This window comes from Phyllostomus hastatus, unplaced genomic scaffold, assembly GCF_019186645.2.
Source record: "Phyllostomus hastatus isolate PE091 unplaced genomic scaffold, TTU_PhHast_1.1 phas_contig_1, whole genome shotgun sequence".
Classification (NCBI taxonomy): domain Eukaryota; kingdom Metazoa; phylum Chordata; class Mammalia; order Chiroptera; family Phyllostomidae; genus Phyllostomus; species Phyllostomus hastatus.
In genome coordinates this window covers 16403206-16425646 of record NW_025333498.1, presented here as the reverse complement: position 1 = coordinate 16425646, position 22441 = coordinate 16403206, and the positions used below count along the sequence as shown (strand labels likewise).

Here is a 22441-nt window from a genome sequence, read left to right as displayed (position 1 = left end):
GTATTTTCTTTCTGTAGTCTTCTATTTTTATTTAATGTCAGTGACTATAAAAAAAATTATGAAGGCCTTTACAGATTCATTAGTGATCCAGGATTACCCTAACAGTATTTTTGCCTTGAAACCCTTTTGTTCCTCAACCACAAACTCTTCTACATGGAGTCATCCAAGTGAGAGTCAGAGGTCAGGAAGAGAATGGGGGGCGACGACTGTGCGCACTGGTGTTTCCAGAGCTGAGTGGGCTGCTGTCCAATCACCATGCCGCCTTCCTCCACAGCCCAGGCTTTAACATATGGCGTACACAGAACTGCAGTGACTCAACATTTTGCTAGATCATAAAACAGAAAATGTGCACATGAAACCCAGTCACTAGTGTTTCAGACTGCACAGAGCACTGCGATCTGCTTGTAGGGCAGCAAGGGACCGACACAGATTGCTCAAAGCCTGGTCACAAAACAAAATTTCCTCAGAAAGGGCAGAAATCTGGAACAGAAGGTGACAATATATCCATCAGGGTCAGAAAAATGAAAGGCTGAAGCAATGTTCTGGGAACCTCTATGAACATATCAAACAAGCAAAAGAACAAAGATGCCCGAGCGCTTCACCCCGGGGTACTTAGGAAGAAGAGGGGCTACACACTGACTGCCCGGCTGCTGTGGATTTCAGTGCGGACCCTGAGCACTTGCCTCGCTCTGTGCTACTAGCTTTCATGTGAAGGGAAACGGTTACAATTGTGGGGTGTGGGGGCTTGCGAACCTGACTCTACCAGAGCTTACTAATTGTGAGTCTGAACTCGGGAAGTCAATTGGACAAATGGATATTAGCTGACATTACTATTAGCAAAAAATGTTTTTTAACTTGATTCTTGAAGTACCTGATATTAAGTAAATTTCTATGGGAAGAAATGCAGGTATCACTGGTAAGATTTTCACAGACAGTAATCAGAACATGTAAGATGCCATAACCTAGGTCATTACAGAGGAACATCCCTGTTTGTCTTTCTGCAGTGAGCATTCCTAAGCTACCGAGCATTTCTACAGCATGAATGGCAAACAGTTTAACGAGAAGTATTGTTGGATGTGGAGCTAATGTTGTTCGATTTTATTCCAGCCAACATTAATCTGTTATGATTCCCGCCCCCATGCACGTGACAATGATATGTATGACATATACATGACAATATACATGTGAGTATAGATGACAATTATTTAAAATATACATAAAAGATAAAATATACTTATATTAAATAAAATATAAAATCAAGCATGGGGCACGGTCGAAAAATTTGCTGGTTAAAGCTTCATGAAGAAATGTATGTTGAATTTACAGGTACAAGGGAACACTTATACAAACATGGCTAGAACTCAATATAGTCCTACCAGCTCTAATGCGAAGTGAGGACTACCACGTAAACAGAATGCCTAGAAGTTTAAGTTACAGTAGCCCCCCTTTCTCCATGAGGGAGATATTTCAAGACCCCCCAGTGAATGCCTGAAATTGGGGACAGTACTGAAACCTAACACACACTATGCTTTTTCCTATATATACATATCTATGAGTAAGCTTAATTTATAAATTAGGCACAGTAAGAGATAAACACAATCATTAATTGTGAAATAGAACAATTATAGCAATATACTGTAATACAAGTTATGTGGATATGGCATTATTAAGTAAAGTAAGGGCTACTTGAACACAAGCACTGTGACACGGTGACAATCAGCCTGATGACTGACACTGCCACAAAGTGACCGACAACGGGGAGCAGGCACGCAGGGTGGAGATGCTGGAGGGAGAGATGACGCAGGTCCCAGGTGGGAAGGAGCAGGACAACACAAGATTCCGTCAGGCCGCTCAAAGCAACGTGCAATTTAAAACTTAAGAAGTGCTTACTTCTGAAGTTTTCCATTTAATATTTTGGACCTCAGTGGACTGTGGGTAACAAACCGGAGAAAGAGGGGATACTCTACCACACTTTAAAGAATTCTCTAAAAAGTCCTTAGTTAACAGATAGCACTTCTATTTTCTCCCAGTTCCACGTAAGGACGCAGAAAGGATACTGTGCCAGTGCCCAACATATCTCACACATGAATGGCATGTCCACTAGGTTTACCAAAATGAAAAGGCAGATAACATGTGTTTTTAAATGTCTAAGTCTTCTTTTGTTTAACTTCAGACTTAACGCAGCTTTCTAATAGCAACATCATTTGTTATTCAAAAAGCACTGAGTGATTTATGTGAAGCAGCTGTGAACAAGCTTCTGCTGAAAACACGGCTGTGTGCGTTGCTGTGCTAACATTGTTGGAACGCCCAAGGACGCTGGGAAGCAAGGATCGGAAAACAAAAGGTCACTGGAAAGAAAGTGAAACAAGACTTATCTGACTCAACCAACATCAAGCACAGAGAAAAGACAGCAATTTCTGTGTAACCTTATCAGCCTACAAGAGAATTATTGAAAATTCTTATATTATCACAATGAAAATAAATGATATTTACAGTTCACAAATGGCAATTAGATCAAATTCAGTTTTCTCATAAACTTAAATATTTGTTATACCCTTGAAAGTCAATGCATAACTGCTAGTAGTAAATGTTTCCCCAGGAACAATAAAATGCTCAAAAATAAAGGTAAAGTAATATAATTTAGTAGAATTGGGTTCTACTAAAGACTCTAGTATAGAAAAGCATTTCATCACTACTAAAAAGAAAAAAGGCTGTTAAAAAAAAAGCACAGGCAAAATTAATCTCTGGAGTTAGATGTCAGGATAGCGATAAACTTCAGGGAGGCAGGAAAAGTTAGAGGTTAGGAGGGAGGGGTTCTGAAGAAGGCTCTCCAGGGCACTGGTGATGTTCTATTTCTGGGCATTCCTGAGCATTAGCTACCCCAAATGTGTTCATCTGGCGATAATTCATCAATCTTACGAATTCTGTATTTTATTACGTATTTGTGTATTATACTCAAATAGGCTTACACACTATGTTTTTTTTTCTGTGCATATGTTACACTTTAAAACGGAAAGGAAGTCCTCAGGGAATCAATAAATATGGCTCCTTACAGTTCCGCTGTTCTTAGTATAATGTCAGTAGTTTCACTGATCCAGTGTAGGGAGGTGCAATGACTACCTCAAATAGCGCTTGTTGGGGGCCAAAAAATCGCAGGGAGGTCCCACACACGAATTTATCATGCCACAGTTAAAAGTTAAAACAAGAACTTAGTAAAATTAATCTATGCCTACAATCAAGCTTTAGAATTCACACATTCAGAAAAAAAGTCAATCTGTTGACCAACAGAAAAGATACTTTCCTTGACCACTACATACACATCTACATTTTCTAAAGATACGAAGGAAAAGACCCACAAGGAACGCTTCATTTTTAGAAGTTTTTTAGAATTTGATTCTAGAAAAAAAACTAAAAGTGGGCCCACTTGAAACCATAATCTTCACTCACCAATGGAAAAACAATCAAAGCCCTTAAAAAACAAAACCCTCAGCTCTCAGGATTCGAAGGCACCAGGGGATGAAGCAGCGCTGAGCGCCGTGCGTCCACCCCCTGCAGCCGCCCCCATGTTACACTAGTCTGACTGGGGTTTCTGCAAGAGTTCCTCAGCTCAGAAACTAATCTAGCTTAAATTCAATGCTTACATAAATTTAATGAAAATCATTAAACTTTAAAGAGATTGTTTTATAAGCCTTTTAAAAGGAAATGCTGTGCAAAACGGTATGATGAAAACGATGGCAACCTGAAACTGAACACTGCACCCTTGACCCAGGAGAGGACAAGCTAACAAAGGAGCAGTTCCACTGTGCAGCCTACCCACGGGACACACTTACGATGCAAGTGCAGCAGCACGTCCACGATGTAACTGTTTCAAAAAAGAAAACATTCCTGATTCTGTCTTCATATGTAATACATTATTTCTTCACAGCCCTCATAAGGATGGTGAAAATAATGACTATTTTCACAACCATCTAAAATATTTGGTTGTAAGATTCAATTTACATTTTTCAAGTCTGACTTTGTTCTCAACAAAGTTCCTTTTACCCTTCTCATGCAATTACATGCCTTTGAATCTATTGCTTGACCACTTTTATGACGAGGCTGAGAAAAATCCAAGCTATAGAATGCTACAGATCTACACTTAATTTGCTCTAAATTTTAGTGGACATACTTTCCTGTCTCAGTCTTTTATGAATACAGCTCTTTTCATTGAAATTGTGAGCAGGACTTCACAAAACAACAAACAAATATAAAACTTCCCTTACCAACCTCAACATGATTTTCACAGAACCCCCTTCGCAAACAACAATGCTAGTGTAAATAGTGACCATGTAAAACAGCATTAATTAGACACTAAATATGCAGGGGCAAACGGGAAGCCTACTGCAATCATATTACGACTGGGTAAATTCCTGCTGCCCTTCATTACTGTCTCACTTATTAAATCTCACTCATAATTAGGAATTATGTTTTTAAATAGAAAACAGAACCATTCCTTTAGAACAATAATTAATGGTGAGGTCCTCTTAAATGTCAGTATTTTAAGATGTACAGAAACTATGCATATAGACATGTTCATAGATCACAGAGACAGTCCTTAGTATTGACCCGTGTTTTCAAAATCTTAAAACCTTCAGTAAAGACTCTTAGCTCCTATACTAGAAATGAGTACTTTTCAAAAATGCTAAATTGAAGCTAATCAGTTTTAAGAATTCAAGCTCATTGGAAATCTAAACTTTAACATTTAAATACCTAAATATGTATGTGTTCCTTCTCAATTGTTACCAAATTTCCTTAAGCTAAGGAAAAACAGAGGAAACAGGTTAGCAAGCGCCACCTTGTGGATTCCCTAGAAAATGTCTTTACTCTGTTCAGTTTCAGAGATAAATCATTATATCCAATACCCTATTTTCGATACTCAAAATGGTACTTTAATTTAAATGAAAGTATTCACTAAAGGTTAACTTTCCAGGGTCCAAATAGCAATAGCTGTAATTAACTGCATTTGTGGATATGAGGTAAGATCCTTCTCCTAGAATCCGCACCATGTGTTCTGGCCGTGTCAGCCTTGGTCTTTCCTATAAGGAAATCACCAGGAAGCTTCAGGGGACTCAGGTGCCTCTGCCTTGGAAGAGTCTGGGATGACCAGGCAGGGCAGCAGGGTAAACCAGAGCAGTTCTGCATGGGGTGCAGAGGCCATGGCGTCTGGCAGTAACTGGCTGTCTGGGGTGAATGTCGCGCTGGTGAAGGCCTGCAGGAGCCTGCACTTAAAAGAGCAGATTGATATTCAACTTCAGGATATCAATTCAGGGTTCAGGATATCAAGCACAAACCTCAGCTCCTTGTGGAGGATGATGCAAGACTGCTACAGCTGGAAACCCAGGGAAATCTGAACTGCTACAACTGTTTATATAGGATGAAGGCTGTGATGCCATCCGTGCCTCTGAGATCCCACTTCATGCTGAACACCAGCATCTCCATTCCTTAATGAGCAAGAATTTTCACTTCTCCTGCTAGAACTTTGAAACACTAGTACTCCTTTCAAGGGTGTGTGCAAGGCCCACACTGATAACCTGCTGGGTGGCTATGAGACAGCCACTATGGGACAGGGGTCTTTGGCCAGAGAGAATGCCTGCACTACCAAGAGACTCTGAGTGAGCTGGCCACAGTGGGCAAAGCACAAAGTGGGGGCTCTCCGTGACATCAGCCAGCAACCAAAGCCCTAACCCCGTCTCCTGAGGTTTCCTCAACAACCATCCAGGTGACATACCTCCCCCTCTCCAGTCAGAAGAGTAGACATGCCAAGCACTTCCTTGAGCTGAAGAGCTTCAAGGACAACTATAATACAGAGAGAGGACTGTGTGATGGTGCAGAAGGGTTCTTGCTGTTGAAGGAGTCGGAGAGACTGCATTGTGCTTCCCGGGCGCCCATCAGGTCCCAGCTGGAGCATCTGAAGCTCAGGGCATGTCCAGAGTTCTCAGAGCTCATGCCTAGAGGATGGTCCTCCAAACCTTTCTTACAGCCAGTTTCAAAACATCACTCAAGACTTCAATGTCCCTTGGTAGCCTGTTTTTCTGGAGTTGTATTCAGATATTTTTCTTACTGTTCCTGCTAAGCTTCCTTAGAAAACCCTCACTTGGCTTTGATCATAGTTCTTCTGCCCTTGTCCAGACCATAAACAACCCCAAGGGTGAGAGGACTGGGGTGACAAGAATGGCCACACCAATGCACTGGTCTGGCTTTACAAATTGATAAAATGAGCAATTGAACAATTTTTTTAAATCTTTCTCCTAAAGCACTTGAAGTATTTATAGCCAAACCATGACATTTGATCTTTACAACATTCTCGGGAGTTAGGCTAAGGAGATATATTATGCAATAATGAAGCTTGATAATCTTATATACCAAAGGAAGTAAAAAGGCATTCCTCAGTGGAGAAGTTAGAATGATTCTCCTAATTTTGTAATGTAGCAAAGTCATAGAATATTACCTTGCAAAATAGAGGCCTTTATTATTTATAAAAACTAAATCAAACTCTAAAATTCAGTGGAACTAATAATGAGATATATCCATAGATCTGGGTGTGTGTGTGTGTGTGTGGGTGTGTGTGTGTGTGTCTCATCAGCAAAGGTTTACAAATTTAGTTAGGAGTTAGGGTACATAGTATATGAAGATAAAAACAACAACAAAAAAGACTTCAGAAATAGCATAATTTTTCCTGTAACATTAAAGAAAAAAATATAATATTCTGAATTTACATAATAGCCTCGAGTTGTCTCGCCTGCCAGCCAAAAGGTCTATTTTCTTTGGCCTACACAGTGCTTTTTAAAGGCCCAAAATAATTACTGATATTTAAAATTAGGAAATTCCTCAACACTCCCCATTGTCTATGTTACTTATCTGCCCACTGTAGGCATCCGAGTTTGGCCCCTTCATTTACAGCTTTTCTTTCTAACTTCCCAAATTTTTTCTTCAGGGTTCTTTCTCCTGGTAATCTTTGGGCGGGGTGGGGGTGGGAGGCCATAACAGCAGCCAAACTCATTTCTTATAATGTCAGGGAGTATGCTAACTGCTTGAGGATACTTCCCCAATTTTCTCCTTAAAAGGTGCTTAATCCCGATACTACTAAACGTTGATGCTGTGGCAATGTCTCTGCTGGAGGTTTACAGAAAACCAAGCTCATCACTGGATGGAAGAACAAAGATTTGTGTTACGTAGGGTTTGACATTCACGTTACGGAAGGAGAAAAAAACTAAATACTTGGGGGGAGATAAGACAAAACATTAATTACTGTGGCAAGTCTTAGTTGGTTTAAGATCTCACAGCATTTTAAATTTCTATAACCAAAAAAAGAAACATAAATTTCTATAACCTCTCACATCTGTTTTAATAAAATTAGCCTAAAGCATACTATTTTGCTAGTGTCCCTAATAATTTTTTATTAGTTTTCAAAATGACTGTTTACAATATAACTACTATATTATATTTAGTTGCCTGGTGACAATATGACAGACAATATTTTTATAGCAGCTTTCTTAGGGAATCTTTTTATAATAAGGCACTGGAAAATAAAATATGAAGCTGATTGAACTTCATCTGTGGTTTGAATTCTTTAAAAAAGAGTATGTAAAGCGATAATAAACACTGTGTTAAATGCACCAGTTCATCCAAGTTTTCAGCATTGGCAATATATTTTCATAATTAAGAAAAAGTTTCAGATAGATATAATTTAAAGAAAATAGATTTGAAATATAGAACATAAGAGTTTAAAATGGCAGGCTTCATTCATTCCAGTTTACAATACCAATTCTAAGTGTTCCTAAAAATCATAAGTTTGAAAAACTGCTTCTTGATATTTTTAAAGCTGCTGCATTTTTCCCAATAAATAAATTTAGATAAAATTCACTTACTCTCTTGCTCTCTAACTCTAGGGATTATTAGTTAAATGCATTTTAATTATATTTCCATAAAGCTTCTGTTTAAGTTTTAACATAAAAGGCAAATATGTCAACTTTCAAAAACTGTACCTTGCCATCTAGAAGTGGCAGCTAAAAATACATATAAGCAACATATTAGAATTGCATATTTATTTTAAATGTAAACTTACCAATGAAGAAAGCTAACTTAGGACAGATTTTATTTTTTGCAAATTATCTAATATTGATACACTTAACATACATTCATTTTCCTTCTTCCCTGGTAACAGAAAATAGCTTATTATAACAAAGTTGGACATTTTCTGATGAAATTTTTTTCATTTTTGATTAAATGAAAATTATTTCCAAAAATATCATTTTAAAATTTTCAAATGCCTCCATTTTCCCTAAGGTGAATTATTATAGTTGAAAAACAAGATGAAAGGAAAAAGTTTTGATCAGCTTGAGCTAAATGAGGTCTCACCTCAAACAAGTCCTGAGACCTGTGTGTGCACGATCATAGCAACTACCCTCCCACCCTTCTCAAAGGTGGCATGAGAGAGAGAGAGAGACAGACAGACAGAGAGACAGAGAGACAGAGACAGAGAGAGAGAGAGACAGAGAGACAGAGAGAGACAGAGAGAGAGACAGAGACACACACACCACAAGAGAAAGCGCAAGAGCTCCTCTGTCTGGAGAGACCAAAGCCCAGCAGAGGCAGGGAGAGGGCGGTGCAGAGAGAGGCTTGTGTCTCTCAGGAGAACTGCAGAGCCATCTGTCTGGAACATTCGGGATGACAGGCTTCTAAGTATTCTACAAGTCTCCTTGCCACACAGCCACGTTTGTTTCCTCCTTCCTTTTTAGTACTGCACTATTAATCCACTGTGCTCCTTTATCTTGTTCTTTTGAAATAATATCCTTTTAACTTCAACCAAAAGAGTACACTGACAAGTTGAGAATCATTTCTCATTCAAGGAATATAACCTAAAGTCTCTAGTTAACTTTTAAACATTATGATGAAGGGGGAAAAAACCATGAATTGTGTTTTGTGTTTTTATGGTTTTTCATCTTTAACTACATATTTTTCACACACATATAATGAGATAACATCCAAATCTGAGAATATTAACAAATGCCATCCAAAGACCTACATAGGTAGTATCACCAAAAACAACTTACAGGGGTTAAAAGGTCAATCAATTTTTTCTCCATCAAATAAAGTATTATTAGCAATACATGAAATGTCCTACAAGCCACTGAGTGCATCTTTGCTTTGGGGTTTCAGCACATTCTGGAAAGTAATCTTTAGCAGGAGCTTTTTGGTCCACTGCTTAGTGACTTCTATTCAGCAACTTTAGAAACACTTATTAAGATAGTTTTTAAATTGAGGGATAATATGCAAACGTCCTATGAACTTGCCTAACCCACCAAGGCCTGAAAGGGAGCTTGAACAAGGAAGGGCTTTCCTTTACCATCTCCCTGCTAGTGGCCTGAAAAGGAAGTTTGTTTCCCGGTGAACACTGGACACACAGCAATGTTGAAGGGACCAGCAAACCAACCAGGGGTAACAAGCCCTGTGTTTGCACATACTGTTTAGTGTCCCCTCTCCTCTGCTTTGAAAGTTGATGAACGAAGGATGAAGAGGCATTTTACAGAACATGAAGCAGTGTAAATCCAACTAGAATTTCACCAGAAATTTTTTTTGAAAATCCAGCTGATAAAAGCAACCAATCCCAAAGCAAATGCTATATCTGCCCATGACATGCATCAGTATTGCAGGAATATCTGTATTTCTTCCTTTAAAGAATGAAAATAGAATCATTAGGCAACAAAAACAATAAGTGAGAGGTTTTAAGATACGTTAACTACTATTACCTTGGTTAAAGCATTATTAAGTTATGGAGAAAAATAAAGAATGCTTTCTATTTCTGACCTGGGAATTGTTAAACTACAGGAAGTGCTGTGATTTGAGAACTATTTTACTGACTTAAATGTTTTTTGAGTACCTACTATGTGAGATGCACTATGCCAAGTACAGTAAGGAGCACAGCAAGGAGAAAGAATAAATCTTACCGTACAGAACACCAGCCTAGAAAATAGGTGATAAAGACATGTAACCACTACTGTGGGAGAAGCACAGTGACGGATGTCACAGGAGGCTCACGGATCAGATGGTAAAGAATCCAGAACATGAAAAGCCTCCTTTTGGGTGCATGGCAGGAGCAGGGCAGGGGGTGGGGTGGTAGCAATGACTGTAGTACTAAAAGCAAGCGCCGAGCAAGAGATGGAGATACAGAGAAAGAATCAGATATGGAGGCTCTTCCAAAGGCCAAGCTGCAAGAGTTTGCAGCTAACTGGATATTAGAGGTGAGGGAGGAGAGGATGGTAGAATACAAGCTAAGGATCAGGGGCTGGGAGCATGGGGAGCCTGAAGTGTCTGCAGGAAATCCTAATAGAGGTTCGGAGGGTATGGAAGGGCAAAGCCAGAGAGGGAGACTTGGGAATCATCCACATGGTGCTCACTGTTGAAAACCCATATATTCCCAAGCAAGAAAGGGAGGTCAGTTCTTAAAAAAACACTGACATTTGCAATAAGTCTTAAACAAAGTCTTCATGGTTGTTTTAACAAGGGTGAGAACATCTTTTTCTTTTATAGTTGCCCACCTTTCTTCCCACTAGAACTGAATGACATTCCCAAAGGCCTCGTAAGTAATTATGATAAAGCACGGTGGTTGGGAAGCAGTGGTATAGATGAGGGTTGAAGAGCAGGTATGCAGGGAGAGGAGGTGGAAGCTCTTTCAATACATCTCTGGTAAGAGGGGGGCCACTACTAACTCAGGGTGTTGCTTGAGAGGGTTCCAAAGCCGAGGAAAGGCTTTCTTCCACAGGATGCGAAAGCGTGGCTGTAACCTAAGGGAAATGATCCAAAGGAGAGAAAGGAGCTAATGATACAAGACAGAGAAAAATGAATTCCCATGCTTGTTGCTTTCAATCTTCTTGCATTGTACTGTTTTGTAAACCACCTCGAATTCTTGCTCAAACAATGAGAGGTATTAATAAGTAACACAAATTTTCTTTTATTCATTTAAAAATATGAATGATTAAACTGTTTATATTTGCTCTAATAAACATGAAAACTAATAGGAATGTTTGTGTAGCACACAGATTTATTATTATGAGAGAAAGATTATATTGTTTTTATTTTCAGACCTCTAAAAGGTTAAGTTAGCCATTTTCATATTGAATTCCTATTCAATTTGATTATGCTCCCTACTGTGAGGGTAAAACATGAACAAACCAAGCTAATTTATGAGTGGTTCCTTTGTAGCACTGAAATGAAAAGGAACAATAGTTTAATGAACTGGAATTTGTTATCTAATTATGCCAAATAATTCAGAAACATCTGCTGGTGGTTAGTAATACTATAGTTAAACCTCAAAGAATCTGCTCCCAGAGAGATTTCCATTTTGTTCAAGCCTTTCTGAGCTTCCAACTGGGGAATCCATATTCAAGTATGGAACTAAGGGATAATACAATCGCACACTGACTGAATTTTTTTAATAAACAAATGAACAAAAAATAGTGAAAAATAAAAGGTGTGTATCATATGGATTTGGGCCTTAAAATTAACTCCCAAATTTAAGAAATATCATAGACTACTGTAATATCCAACATTCACCCAAATGTTTATTGAGTAGGTGGTATGCATCAGACACTGGCAGTGGTTAAATACACAAAGAAGACATCCATTAGGGAACTTCCCTCACCATTAGGGAAGACAGAGAATATAAACCAACCACTGAATCACCACCCGACAAGTGGTAAGGAGAGATGTGTAGAGGGCATTATGGATACCAAAAACATGTAACTAACTCAGAAGGGCTACTCAGAAGAGATGACTATTCAAGCTGAGTTTTGCCAAGATGTGTGGTGGTGAGGGAGGAAAAAGAAAGGCTTGGGAAATGATGGTGCCAAAGGCACGTCGAGCACAATCCCTTCTGGAAACTTAAGAGTTAGTCCAGTATGGCTGAAGCACAGCCTCAGGAGAAGAGAGTAAGAGATGAGGCCAGTCAGGTAAGCAGGTGTCCTATCCTGACGGCCTTATTTGCAAGCTAGGGAATATGGGCTTCATCTTAATGGTGATGGGAACTCATGGGAAGATTCTAAGTAGGGAAGGGAACTGTTAGACTAACCAATTTCTAACAGGCCAGTTTAAGTTTCCATTTACGGATTCTAACATAATAAACAACAATAACCCAAAGTAATAAAGGAGGAAAAAAGTCAAGTGGAAGCAAATGTTTACACTAAGTCAAGGATATTCACAGGCTAAGCATACAGAGTGATAGGCCACTGTTGTATGTTCATGCAGTCACTCAATAAACTTGGACTGAGCACCCACTATGTGTCAGGCATTGAGTATACAGTTCTTGATACATTTTGAGTCCCATGAGGGCAGGGGCTAGACCTGATTCTATCTAGACTACCCCGTAAAGGAAAAGGAAGCATTGCCTCTTACCCAGTGTATTTTCACATTTTCAGAGTGCAACAGAAAGCATGAAGTGTCCAGCACTATCAGCAGTGTATCTGGCCTTCACTGTATTACTCTTGAGTCATGTCTCCACCGGAGCACTCTCAGACAAAGTCCATGATGGCATGCGGCATGTATGTAGCCATGCACACATAAAGAATACTGCAGAACTACTTTTTCAAGTGAGTCAACAGACTTGTGTAATACAGAAATGGAGAAACTGCTGGTATCTTGGATCTTTGCTAATATTTATAATAACAATTAGTGACAATATTAGCTACTATGTATTTTCAACCACTATATTAAGGACCTTATATATATATGGTCTCATTTATTTCTATGTGAACAAGAGAATTAATAGCCTTTGCTTTCACGATGAAAATGAGAGTAGAACGAATAGCTGACACTTGGCAGAGAGAGGATTAAAGGTAGCTTCTCTTACCCCAAACTGCGAGCCCTTTCCTCTACACTATGTGCTATGGAAGTGTCCTCCACGAGCTTCCCATCCCACTCAGAGTAAAACCTGCAGTCCTTCCCATGGTTGATAGGGCCCCACATAACCTGTGATCCCAACATACCTCCATCCCCCAGGTAGCTCTCTGTCCTCATCTGCTACTACTTTCCCCTGGCTTTCTCCACTCCAGCCACACGGCCCTTCTTTGCAGTCCTCAAATTGGCCTAAAACATTCATATCTCAAAGCCTGTTCTATGAGGTGACAACGTCTCTATTTCATACGTGACTCATTCCCCCACATCCTTCAAGTGTCTGCTCAAAACCCACCTTAGCTGTGAGGTTACTGCTGACCACTCTGCCACAGAGTTAGCCCCGTCCCCCCGAACCTGCTTTATTTTTTTTCATTGCATTAGCCACCTAGCACATCATCCATTTTTTCTTTCTCTGTCTCCCTCCCCTGTAAGAATATAAGTTCCTTGAGGACAGGAACTAATATATACCTGCACATATTAGGCCCCCCAAATTTAATGAACAGATGAGTAGACAAATCACAAAATAGAAAAACACACAACAAGCCTCAGAGCTAGTAATCAGAAAAATTGTGAAATAGTACCCTTCCTGTCTTTACTTCCTTCTCCCACTCCATGGTATCATCCATTCCTTCCCCCATTCCAAAATGTGCTGTGCTTTTACCCTGTTGTATGCTTTTATGCTGTGCTTTTCTATACCTGCTACGGTCCCTCTTAGTAATGCTACACCCTCTAAATAAATAGCTTTGCCACTTTCTTCTGTCTCATGCTGTAGCTTCCTGACTCAACAGGCTTGCCTGGTCTCATTACTTTAAGGTCCTTGGTCCATAAATTAAAATTATTCTTTCATGTTATGTGAAGATAAGTATCTATATTTAGCATATTATTCCTCATAGGTATCATGCTAAAAATCATGCTTTAATTTTTAATATAACGGTATACACTTCACTCACCAGGGAAGGCCTGCAGGGGAAATAGTTCGGTTAGACAGACGTTCACATATCCCTCAAACGAACATTTACATCACTCACCTGTCACCTGTCCTAACTAACACCAGTCACTGCAAACCCCCAAATCACCTCTGACGAGCTGACTGCACTGCTGTTAAGGAGATGGAAACAACAAAGGTCTACATGAAGGCACACACTACACGGGCGAAGATACGTGCTGATGGCAGAAATGGCAAAGTCGGGAAAGACTAGCAGTGTAAAGAGGACCCATTCAGTTATTAAAATGTCAAGTTTGTGATCATAAAAATCTATCAAAGCACACATACATTTCTTGGACTACAGCTTTTTCCTGCTTGCTTTACACCACGAAACACACCATCCAATGAAACTCAAAGGTAAAAAGTCAGAGTGGAAAGAGAAAGGAGCAGCTTCCAGCACAGCTGGGCCAGACACAATGTGTGGCCCCCTGCCACGCCAGAGGCGGCAGGCCTGGCCTGACTCATCTTCCCTTCACCCACGAACGACTCAACTGTCCAAATTAACTCTTTCCAAGAAGTCCTTATTTCCTAAATGTAGAACAATTCAAGCACATTGAGGCATTTTCAACCTATCAATTTTTACTTGTTTGTTGTTCCTTAGGGAAGAAAGAAAAAACCTTAATAATTAACGATGAAAAGTCCTAAAGGTTCATGGATATGAAACCAGTCTTTTAAAAATGGCACTTTCTGCTTTTTACATTTTAAATAAAAATAAATTTTCCTTCTAGTCAATCTTTCCCCTCCCCTGGGTGATTTCTTACTAATGACAGCTTATATTGAGATATAATTCACATACCATAAAACCTACCCTTTTAAAGTATACCATATAGTGGCTTTCAGTATACTCACAAAGTACACATTCTGTTTGTAAAAATAAAAAGCCAAATTAAAAAGGTATATTTGTAACTTTATTTTCTCAGGCATGAGTTTTTTTCAATATGGCTTTTCTTTTTTTTTTTTTTTTAAAGATTTTATTTATTTTTAGAGAGGGAAGGGTGGGGGGGGAGAGAGAGAGAGAGAGAAACATCAATGTGCGGTTGCTGGGGGTTCTGGCCTGCAACCCAGGAATGTACCCTGGCTGGGAATCGATCAATATGGCTTTTCAATGTAAAATACAGTCTCACCATCTTGTTTTCCTAGTTTCTTCCTATTCTGTTTTTTAAGGACAGTAGAATTACATTAATAAGTAAAAATCAAAGTTTATAGGAATCCCTTTCCACATAGAATGGTTTATGACTGGTAATTTGGTTCTAATGCCAGGCTCTGGGACTTGTCTGGCATTGCATTTGCACAGAAAGTTCAGTAACTTCATTTAGTTTTATATATTGCAGATAAATAATAAAGGTTGTTAAAGGTACTGTTCCTGATACTTTATGTAAGATTCAGAAAACATCAGTTGCCCATATCAAAGGATATCATAATTACTAGAGGGACTTTGAGAGAAGCTACACACATCCCAACTCAACGAGGAACTCTTTGTTATGGTGGATCTCAAGACGATAACTGTTCATTCTGAGATGAAACCAATCTGATGAAAAATGTGTAACTTATTATAAAATGCCATTTCTTCAGAACTATATGGCAAAGCACGACCAAACAATATTTTTTTGCCAGATTCTCTTATCATTGCTGTAGATTAGTCTAAAACATGCATTCTCAATGGATGGTAATAATGCCCTTAAGGGAGCAAAACTTAACCTTTAGGAGTCAAAAAACTAATTCTTTTTATACACAAAGCAGATATACATACAGTCTATAAACAGATAATACAGAGTATCTCTGATTATACTAAACTTTTATGAAGGCAACGATTAAGAAAAATGTCTAAAAGGCATCTTATGGAGAGTGATTTAAAAAAAAGAGAAATATTGATGTAAAAGAAACTTTTCTTGACAAATATGTCAAATTTTTATAGTTCCACACATCACAGTCTTCTATCTTCAAAGATGAGGCTGCTTTATAGGATGGTTATTTGCAGGGACAGAGGTGACTCAAAGACTACATCGCCAATATTCCTTGTACACAGATGGTGACTATGTGAGTTACAGCAACTGTATTTCTTTTATCTCTTTTACATAGGGCCAAATCTCCAAACATTAGAAGAAAACTTTTAAAGCTGAAATATTAAGCTTATAACACCAGTAAAAAAAAAAAAGCAACATGGACAAGTACTTAAATAAGATTGGTGATTTTAATGGTAGCCGAAAACATGGAACATTCTAAGACAGTAGTAGCTGGGCTCTCACCATTAGACCGCCCTGCTGCTTAGGTAATTCTCGCTCCTATGCTTTGATGAGCAACATCTGAAAAACAAAAATACCAGCAGAGAGTGTACTCAAGTGGGAATTTCCTATAAAATTAGCTTTTGGTCAAGTAAATCACACTGAAAATGCAGCTGACTTGTCTTTTTAAAAATCAATTTTAGCACTGGGACAGTCACAAGCAATCAGAAAATTTCCTACTGCATCACAGAGACTACCCCATTGCCACTTAACTACTACTCCAAAGGAGCTCTGCAGAGATGCCCACAGTCAGTGGGTCAGGGTAGTGATGGATGTCAACAGAAGTAGCATAGTGAAAAGTTTCCATAGCAGAAGAGTCTGAGGAAAGAAGGTAAGAATCACAGTGAAATCCCAAGTATGAGAAGTGATCTATGCAGTGACTATAGGGTAATGAGAGGAAAAAGAAAGGAGAGGGGGCAACACCAGAGCTACTCCTACCCACAGAGAGAAGAGTCACTCAGGGTTCAGCCAGTCTAGCTGGACTGTACCCAATCTCGTCTTTCAGTCTGGGCTGTAACCCACTACCCTGCCTAGCTATGAATGACAGAAATTCCTGCCAACGGATGACCTGAAGGATGCTTTCTCACCCAGCTCTGTCGACTAGGGCTCTAATGGTGTGACCAGTCAGGATGTTCTGTCAGACACACCTGCTAAAAAGTCCTGAATTAGATGATCTGAGTCTTTCCCTAGAGCTCAGCAATTACTGGAAAACATGCGCTTCTCTGTCAGGGAAGTTCTAACAAAGCCTACATGGAACTAGGTAGTTAGGTGCAAGCACTGTAGTTCTGGAATGTGAACTTTAAGACAGGGACCATGTCTTGTAAACTGTTTGTTGAACAAATAAGCAAGGTGAGTGAGCAGAGTATGAACTACATGTGGATTTTTCTTTTGATATGAGGATTTAAAAATTATCTATTGATGATGATGATTGAGGGGTAGGTTCATCTGAAAGGTGAATAAAAATTATTGAAAATTCCTGAACTTTCAAAAATGCACATTTTCAACTCCCAAATGAGACTGAAAAATCAGGAAAGATTAGGGTCTGGCTCTCCTATCAAAGAACAAAGCAGAAATTTGCATTAAAAATATCCTTTTAAGCATCAAGGAGGTGATTAATACTGTACCGAAGTGATAAAACAATCTTCACTCTCCAGCTTAACTTGGCAATTATTTTACTGAGGTCCTATAACATACTTAAGTGAAAAGAATTCAATGTATATAAATGTAAAGTTGTAGTAGGTAATTTTAGAGGCTCTTATCTTTTAAAATAAAGCTAACTTTCACTAACTTCCTATAAAAAGAACATGCTTTACAATTATAAAAAACTTGATGAGGACATAAAACACTAGATTCTACTGCTAGCTACTGTGGAATTGTTTACCCCACAAATTCACGTGTTGAGACCCTAACCCCCAAAGTCATATAGTGTTTGGACACAGGGACTTAAGAAGGTAGTTAGGAGTAGATGAGGTCTGAGGGTGGGGTCCCCATGATGGGATTAGTGCCCTTATAAAGAGACCACACAGCTTGCTTTCCCCTTCTCTCCACCACTGTGCGGAGAAAGAAGATGGATGGGTGCCTGCAAGCCAGGTACAAGGCTCTCACCAGGAAGTGAGTTAGCTGGTCCCTTGGTCTTGGACTTCTCAGCCTCCCAAACTGTGAGAAATAAATGTCTGTTGTGTAAGCCACTTAGTTTATGGTATTTTACTACTGCAATCCAAGCAGACTGGCTTAACCAACCACCGTAAAGCAAGATACACAATAGTTACTTCAGGAGGCTCGAGTAGAAATCCATTGAGATGGGACTTTCATGACTTAGAAGTCGCATTTATCTAGTTTCTTGTATCCTTCCTTCTCTTCACCATCACAGAACTTTATTACCTCATGGTTCCTCTGTAGTAAACTGGTTGTTAAGAGTAAACAGGAAAGGGCAGGAGGTATTTCTGACTAACGCCAACTAGTTTAATAGTAGTTAATATCTAAAATAAAACCCATTTCTTCTAACCCTTGAGGACTGCTCTTAACATATCCAAAAGCTATTTTGAATTTGGACAAATTTGAGGAAATCCAGTATTTACTTTTAATACAACGTTCTCAAACTTGAGTGTACATAAGCACCATAGGGAAGTCCTTTAACAATCCCCTTCCCCCAGAAAGGCAGATACTGTAGATCTCCTGGCAAACACTTTTATCCACGTCTCAGATGACTGATGAGGGGAGGGCAGGCGCGCTTCAGAGAGCAGCTGCTGCTCTACCATTACTGAGAAAATAGCCTGTGCATGCAGGTGTACTTTGCTTCGTAACAGAGAAATGTTCTTAAAAACTGTAACCAAATTGGATTTTGTAAGTAAGCTAATTTTTATTTTTTCACAAAATAACTTTAAAATTTTAAAGATACTTTATTCACTCTGAGGAGTGGGAATAGTTTCTTATACCTTCTTCTAAAGGTCAAATCCCATGTTCTTCCTTTCCTCATCTCCATTTCCGGAATTAAAGATTTAACAATTTAGGAATCCTCTTAAGAGTCACATATTTCTCGATTTATCTGTTTTATTCATCAGGAAATTCAGTACTCTAAAAGTGGTTAATTTGTAAACATAACCTTTAAAAACAGACCCTGAAAATGCAGACTAGCTCTTTAGGAAGGATAATAAATTTAGTCAAATAAAGAGAAATTTACTCCTGAAAATCTTACTTCTATGTATTAGCTACAATAGTGTAAGATAAATGTTTCTTCAAAAGAAAATAACTATGAGAGAGGCCTTCCATCATTTTTAACTTTGTATAAAAAGAAAAAGTCCACACTTAAGGAAAATACTTCCAAATAATGCAGATTAGATACAATGTACTGAGAAACAACAGTGAGATTTTTATTATTTCTTTCAGAGAAAGTAGAGACATGTTTTAAAGCACCTGTGGAGAACCAACACCAAGTAAGAAATGTCATTTCTCAGTGGGTGTTTAGACAAAATAAACACTGTCCCCGGCTGAGCACCGGCAAACTATATTCTAGGCTTAGCTTTGCCACAAAAAGGCCCTATGACCTTGATCAGCTTCTCTGGGTCTAAAGCTAATTTATAAAATAAGATGGTTAAATAAAAGTAACTCTTTGATTCCAGCAGTGTAATTCACTCTTAAGTATTTACATCAAAAGGCATTTGCGGTATGTGATGCTTGATCAAATGACATTATTAAAACTGTAACTGGAAACTTGATGATGTGAGTAACTTACTAAGACTGTCCTTGTAGCTATCAGTTACATATCATTGTACTTTGTTTCTTTGAAAAAACTGAATACTTTGAACATCTAAATTTTCACATACTGTATGTACTGAGTTTTCTGAGAGCAATGTACATGTGTACCATAATCTGTTTCTGTAAAAGGAAAGAATGCATCTTTTCTATCCTTTTTTCCAACCCATTGTCATTGCTGACTCCAGAAGAAAAAGAAAAAAACCTTAAAGTCAACCACTGAAACAATAGTGTTGCAGTAATTACATCACAGAAATAACATTTCTTTCCTGAAATACTCAAAGATAATCTCTTGAGATTACTTACTCCCAGTAACCAACTTTCTTCTGTCTTCTGTTATGTTAGAGCAAACATTTTCAATTTTAACAAATATTAAATTTACCATTTAATTCTAGCTTTCAGTGGAATACCCAACAAAAATCAACACAGGCACTTGGCAATACCAGAGAGGTTGGGATGCACAGACATTTTAGTCAAAATAAATAAACTTTCCAGGATCTTTATTTGTTGACTTGAGAAACGTAGGTCTGGCAACAACCAGCCAACTTCGCTCCCAAGTTGGCATCCTATCCTCCGTTTACAAAACACCCGGGACCTCAGAGTCTCCCATCCCAGAACTGGCCAGCGAGCACACGCCCATCGGCCCTGCCTGGAGAGGAAACAATAGGAGAGGCGCGAGGAGAGAGCCCAGCGCTCCGGGCGCCCCAACTCCCCAGTCCCGGCCAGCGCCAAACACAGCGTAGGGCGTCCCCGCCCGGGGCACCCAGGACTCCCCAGGCGCCCGCCCCCGAGCTCTGGGGCGCGGCTCACCCGCGGCGGCAGGGGCAGAGGGCTGCACTTACCAAACAGGGTCAGGGCCATTGTAAAGGCGCTCGCCAACTGCTCACTACCGCCCGTCAGTCCACGGGCTCCTCTCAGGCCAGCCGGCGATCACCGCATCCGCCCGCTGCAAGCACGCCTCGAAGGGAGTCGAGAGTCGGAGGGGCGTGGTGGGGTCGCCGGCGCACAGGGTAGCCGCAGGCCGGGACGCGGGGGGCAGCTGCAAGAAAAAGTTATTTACGTGTTATTGTCAAACGCACCAGCATAAGGGGAGACCCGCTAGCCCTCGGCGAGCCGGCACTTGTCGCTGCCATCTGTGCACTAAGCGGAACGCGTGCGGGCAGCGGTACCTGCCAGGCGGGAGGCTCGGCCGAGGCGCGGTGGCAGGCGGAGAGGCGGCGCCGCAGTGGCGGCAGCGGCGGCGCGGAGAGGAGCAGCCTTGAAGAGCCCCCGGCGGGGCGCGCTCACTCCGCATCCCGCGGCCTCGCAGACGCCATCTTGCGATAGCGTCTCCCCCTGGATTCGCCGCCGCGCCTCCTCTTGCCACCCCCTCCGGCGGCAGAGCTAAGTGCGTTCCCATGACAACGGGCGCGCGCGGGGGTCGGGGGCGCGCGCCCCTCCTGCCCAGGGCAGAGACCGGCAGTTCCAGCCTTGAGGGAGACAACCCTCAGGATCCTGGTTGAGGTGGGGGCGGTGCGCATGTTAGCTGAAATCCTAGGGTTTTTTTTCTTGAATGGGATTCGAGGAGGCGCAGAGTGGGGAAAAAACAGCAGATACTCGAAGAGTCACGGAACATGCTCCTGGAATACAGGGACCCAGCCAGGGTCATCTGGGGATCCGGGTCGTTTGAGGACATATCCCTCTGGTGGCGCCCTTAAGGTTAACGGAGAGTCTGGGGCCTGTGCCCTGAAGCTACAGGACTCGGGAAGGGATCCTGGAGTAGAACCGAGAGAGACAGTGAATGTCGCTTTCCTTTCCATTTGGGTTTAAGGAGCCACTAGGAGTAGTTCCGATCAGATTTGCCTGTCATACGCAAAGAAACAGGAATGGGTTACAAAGCGCCTGGGATTACCTAAAATAAATTGTTGCAAGTCAATGTTTAAACCTAATTTTTTCCTTTTACTTTAGACCGCTTTGATATTGTCTCAGGGAAAAAAAATCTACATTTCTCAGTGATTGACACTTCTCTACCACAAAAGATTGTTCCCCTGAGCTTTTGGCATTTATCTAAGAATCACTGGCAACATCCTTTCTGTGATGTTCTTTGCTGGCCTCTGTCTCTGCTTTAATTAAGGAGAAGCCATGTACCGCCTTGAGATTATCAGCCAAAAGATGTTCTTGAAAGGCTCGGTTATGATTTTTTTTTTGTCGTTCTCATTTACTGTATGAAAAAATCCAGTATTCTCTAGTTGCTATATTTGTTCCCCGTTTTAAAAATTCCTCCTTTTTTCTTATGTCTCTGCTTAAGGATTTGGTATTATTTCCACATCTAATGATGTAGTTCTTGTCTTTGGTTCTTATTCCTATGTGCATCTTTCCACTTTCACTTCCTCAGATTCCCTAATGTCATTTTCTTCTTATCTCTAATTTTCAACTAATTCTTTTAAGAATATTATATAAATAGCTTGTATTTAATTTATCTTGAGATCAAAATCATTATAAAAATTACTACTTCAAATAGAACCACAGTTAATCCATCATCGTTTCACAGCTGACTCAAACATTAGTAGAAAAAGAAAAGTGGATTGGAAGGAGGAGCCAAGCCTTTTGTTTCACACCAGTTGAGGAAAAAGAAATGGTAAAAGAATTCAATATAAATGGGCAAATGTGTAAGATGCCACATGCTTGAAATTTCTAATGTAGTAAATGGCTCTCCTTTCACCACTACTATCAAAATAAATGTTGGAATCCTCAGAATTTTAAATCGTTAATGAAAAGGACTCCTGATTTTGAACAGCCTTTCTGCTCATGAAAAATTACAAACACATAGCTCATGAAGATAAGTGAGAAACTCTAGAAGACTTTTTGAGACAGATTGATAACCGTGGAAAGATCGCTGCTGATCTGCTCTACAACCAGAAAACTCAGAAGCTACAGAGCCATGTACTGTCTCAACCGGTGGTCTTCAACCAAAGAAGGTCGAAGGGACCTAATTTCCCTTTGAGGCTCTAATGAA

The 22441-nt window shown here is 40.0% G+C and overlaps 1 protein-coding gene and 1 pseudogene across 1 annotated transcript in view; one reads left to right on the top strand and one right to left on the bottom strand.

Annotated features, from left to right (window-relative positions):
* Positions 1–20770, bottom strand: part of CHN1 (chimerin 1) — a 159943-nt gene extending 139173 nt beyond the window's left edge. The window contains exons 1-2 of the mRNA XM_045830448.1: positions 20616–20770; positions 20289–20485 (exon numbers count right to left, since the gene is read on the bottom strand). Coding sequence (XP_045686404.1) covers positions 20289–20307 — 19 coding nt within the window. The 5' untranslated portion in view covers positions 20308–20485; positions 20616–20770. The remainder of the gene's footprint in view (positions 1–20288; positions 20486–20615) is intronic.
* LOC123809970 lies at positions 5196–6112 on the top strand (annotated as a pseudogene).
* Positions 20771–22441: the final 1671 nt, after the last annotated feature.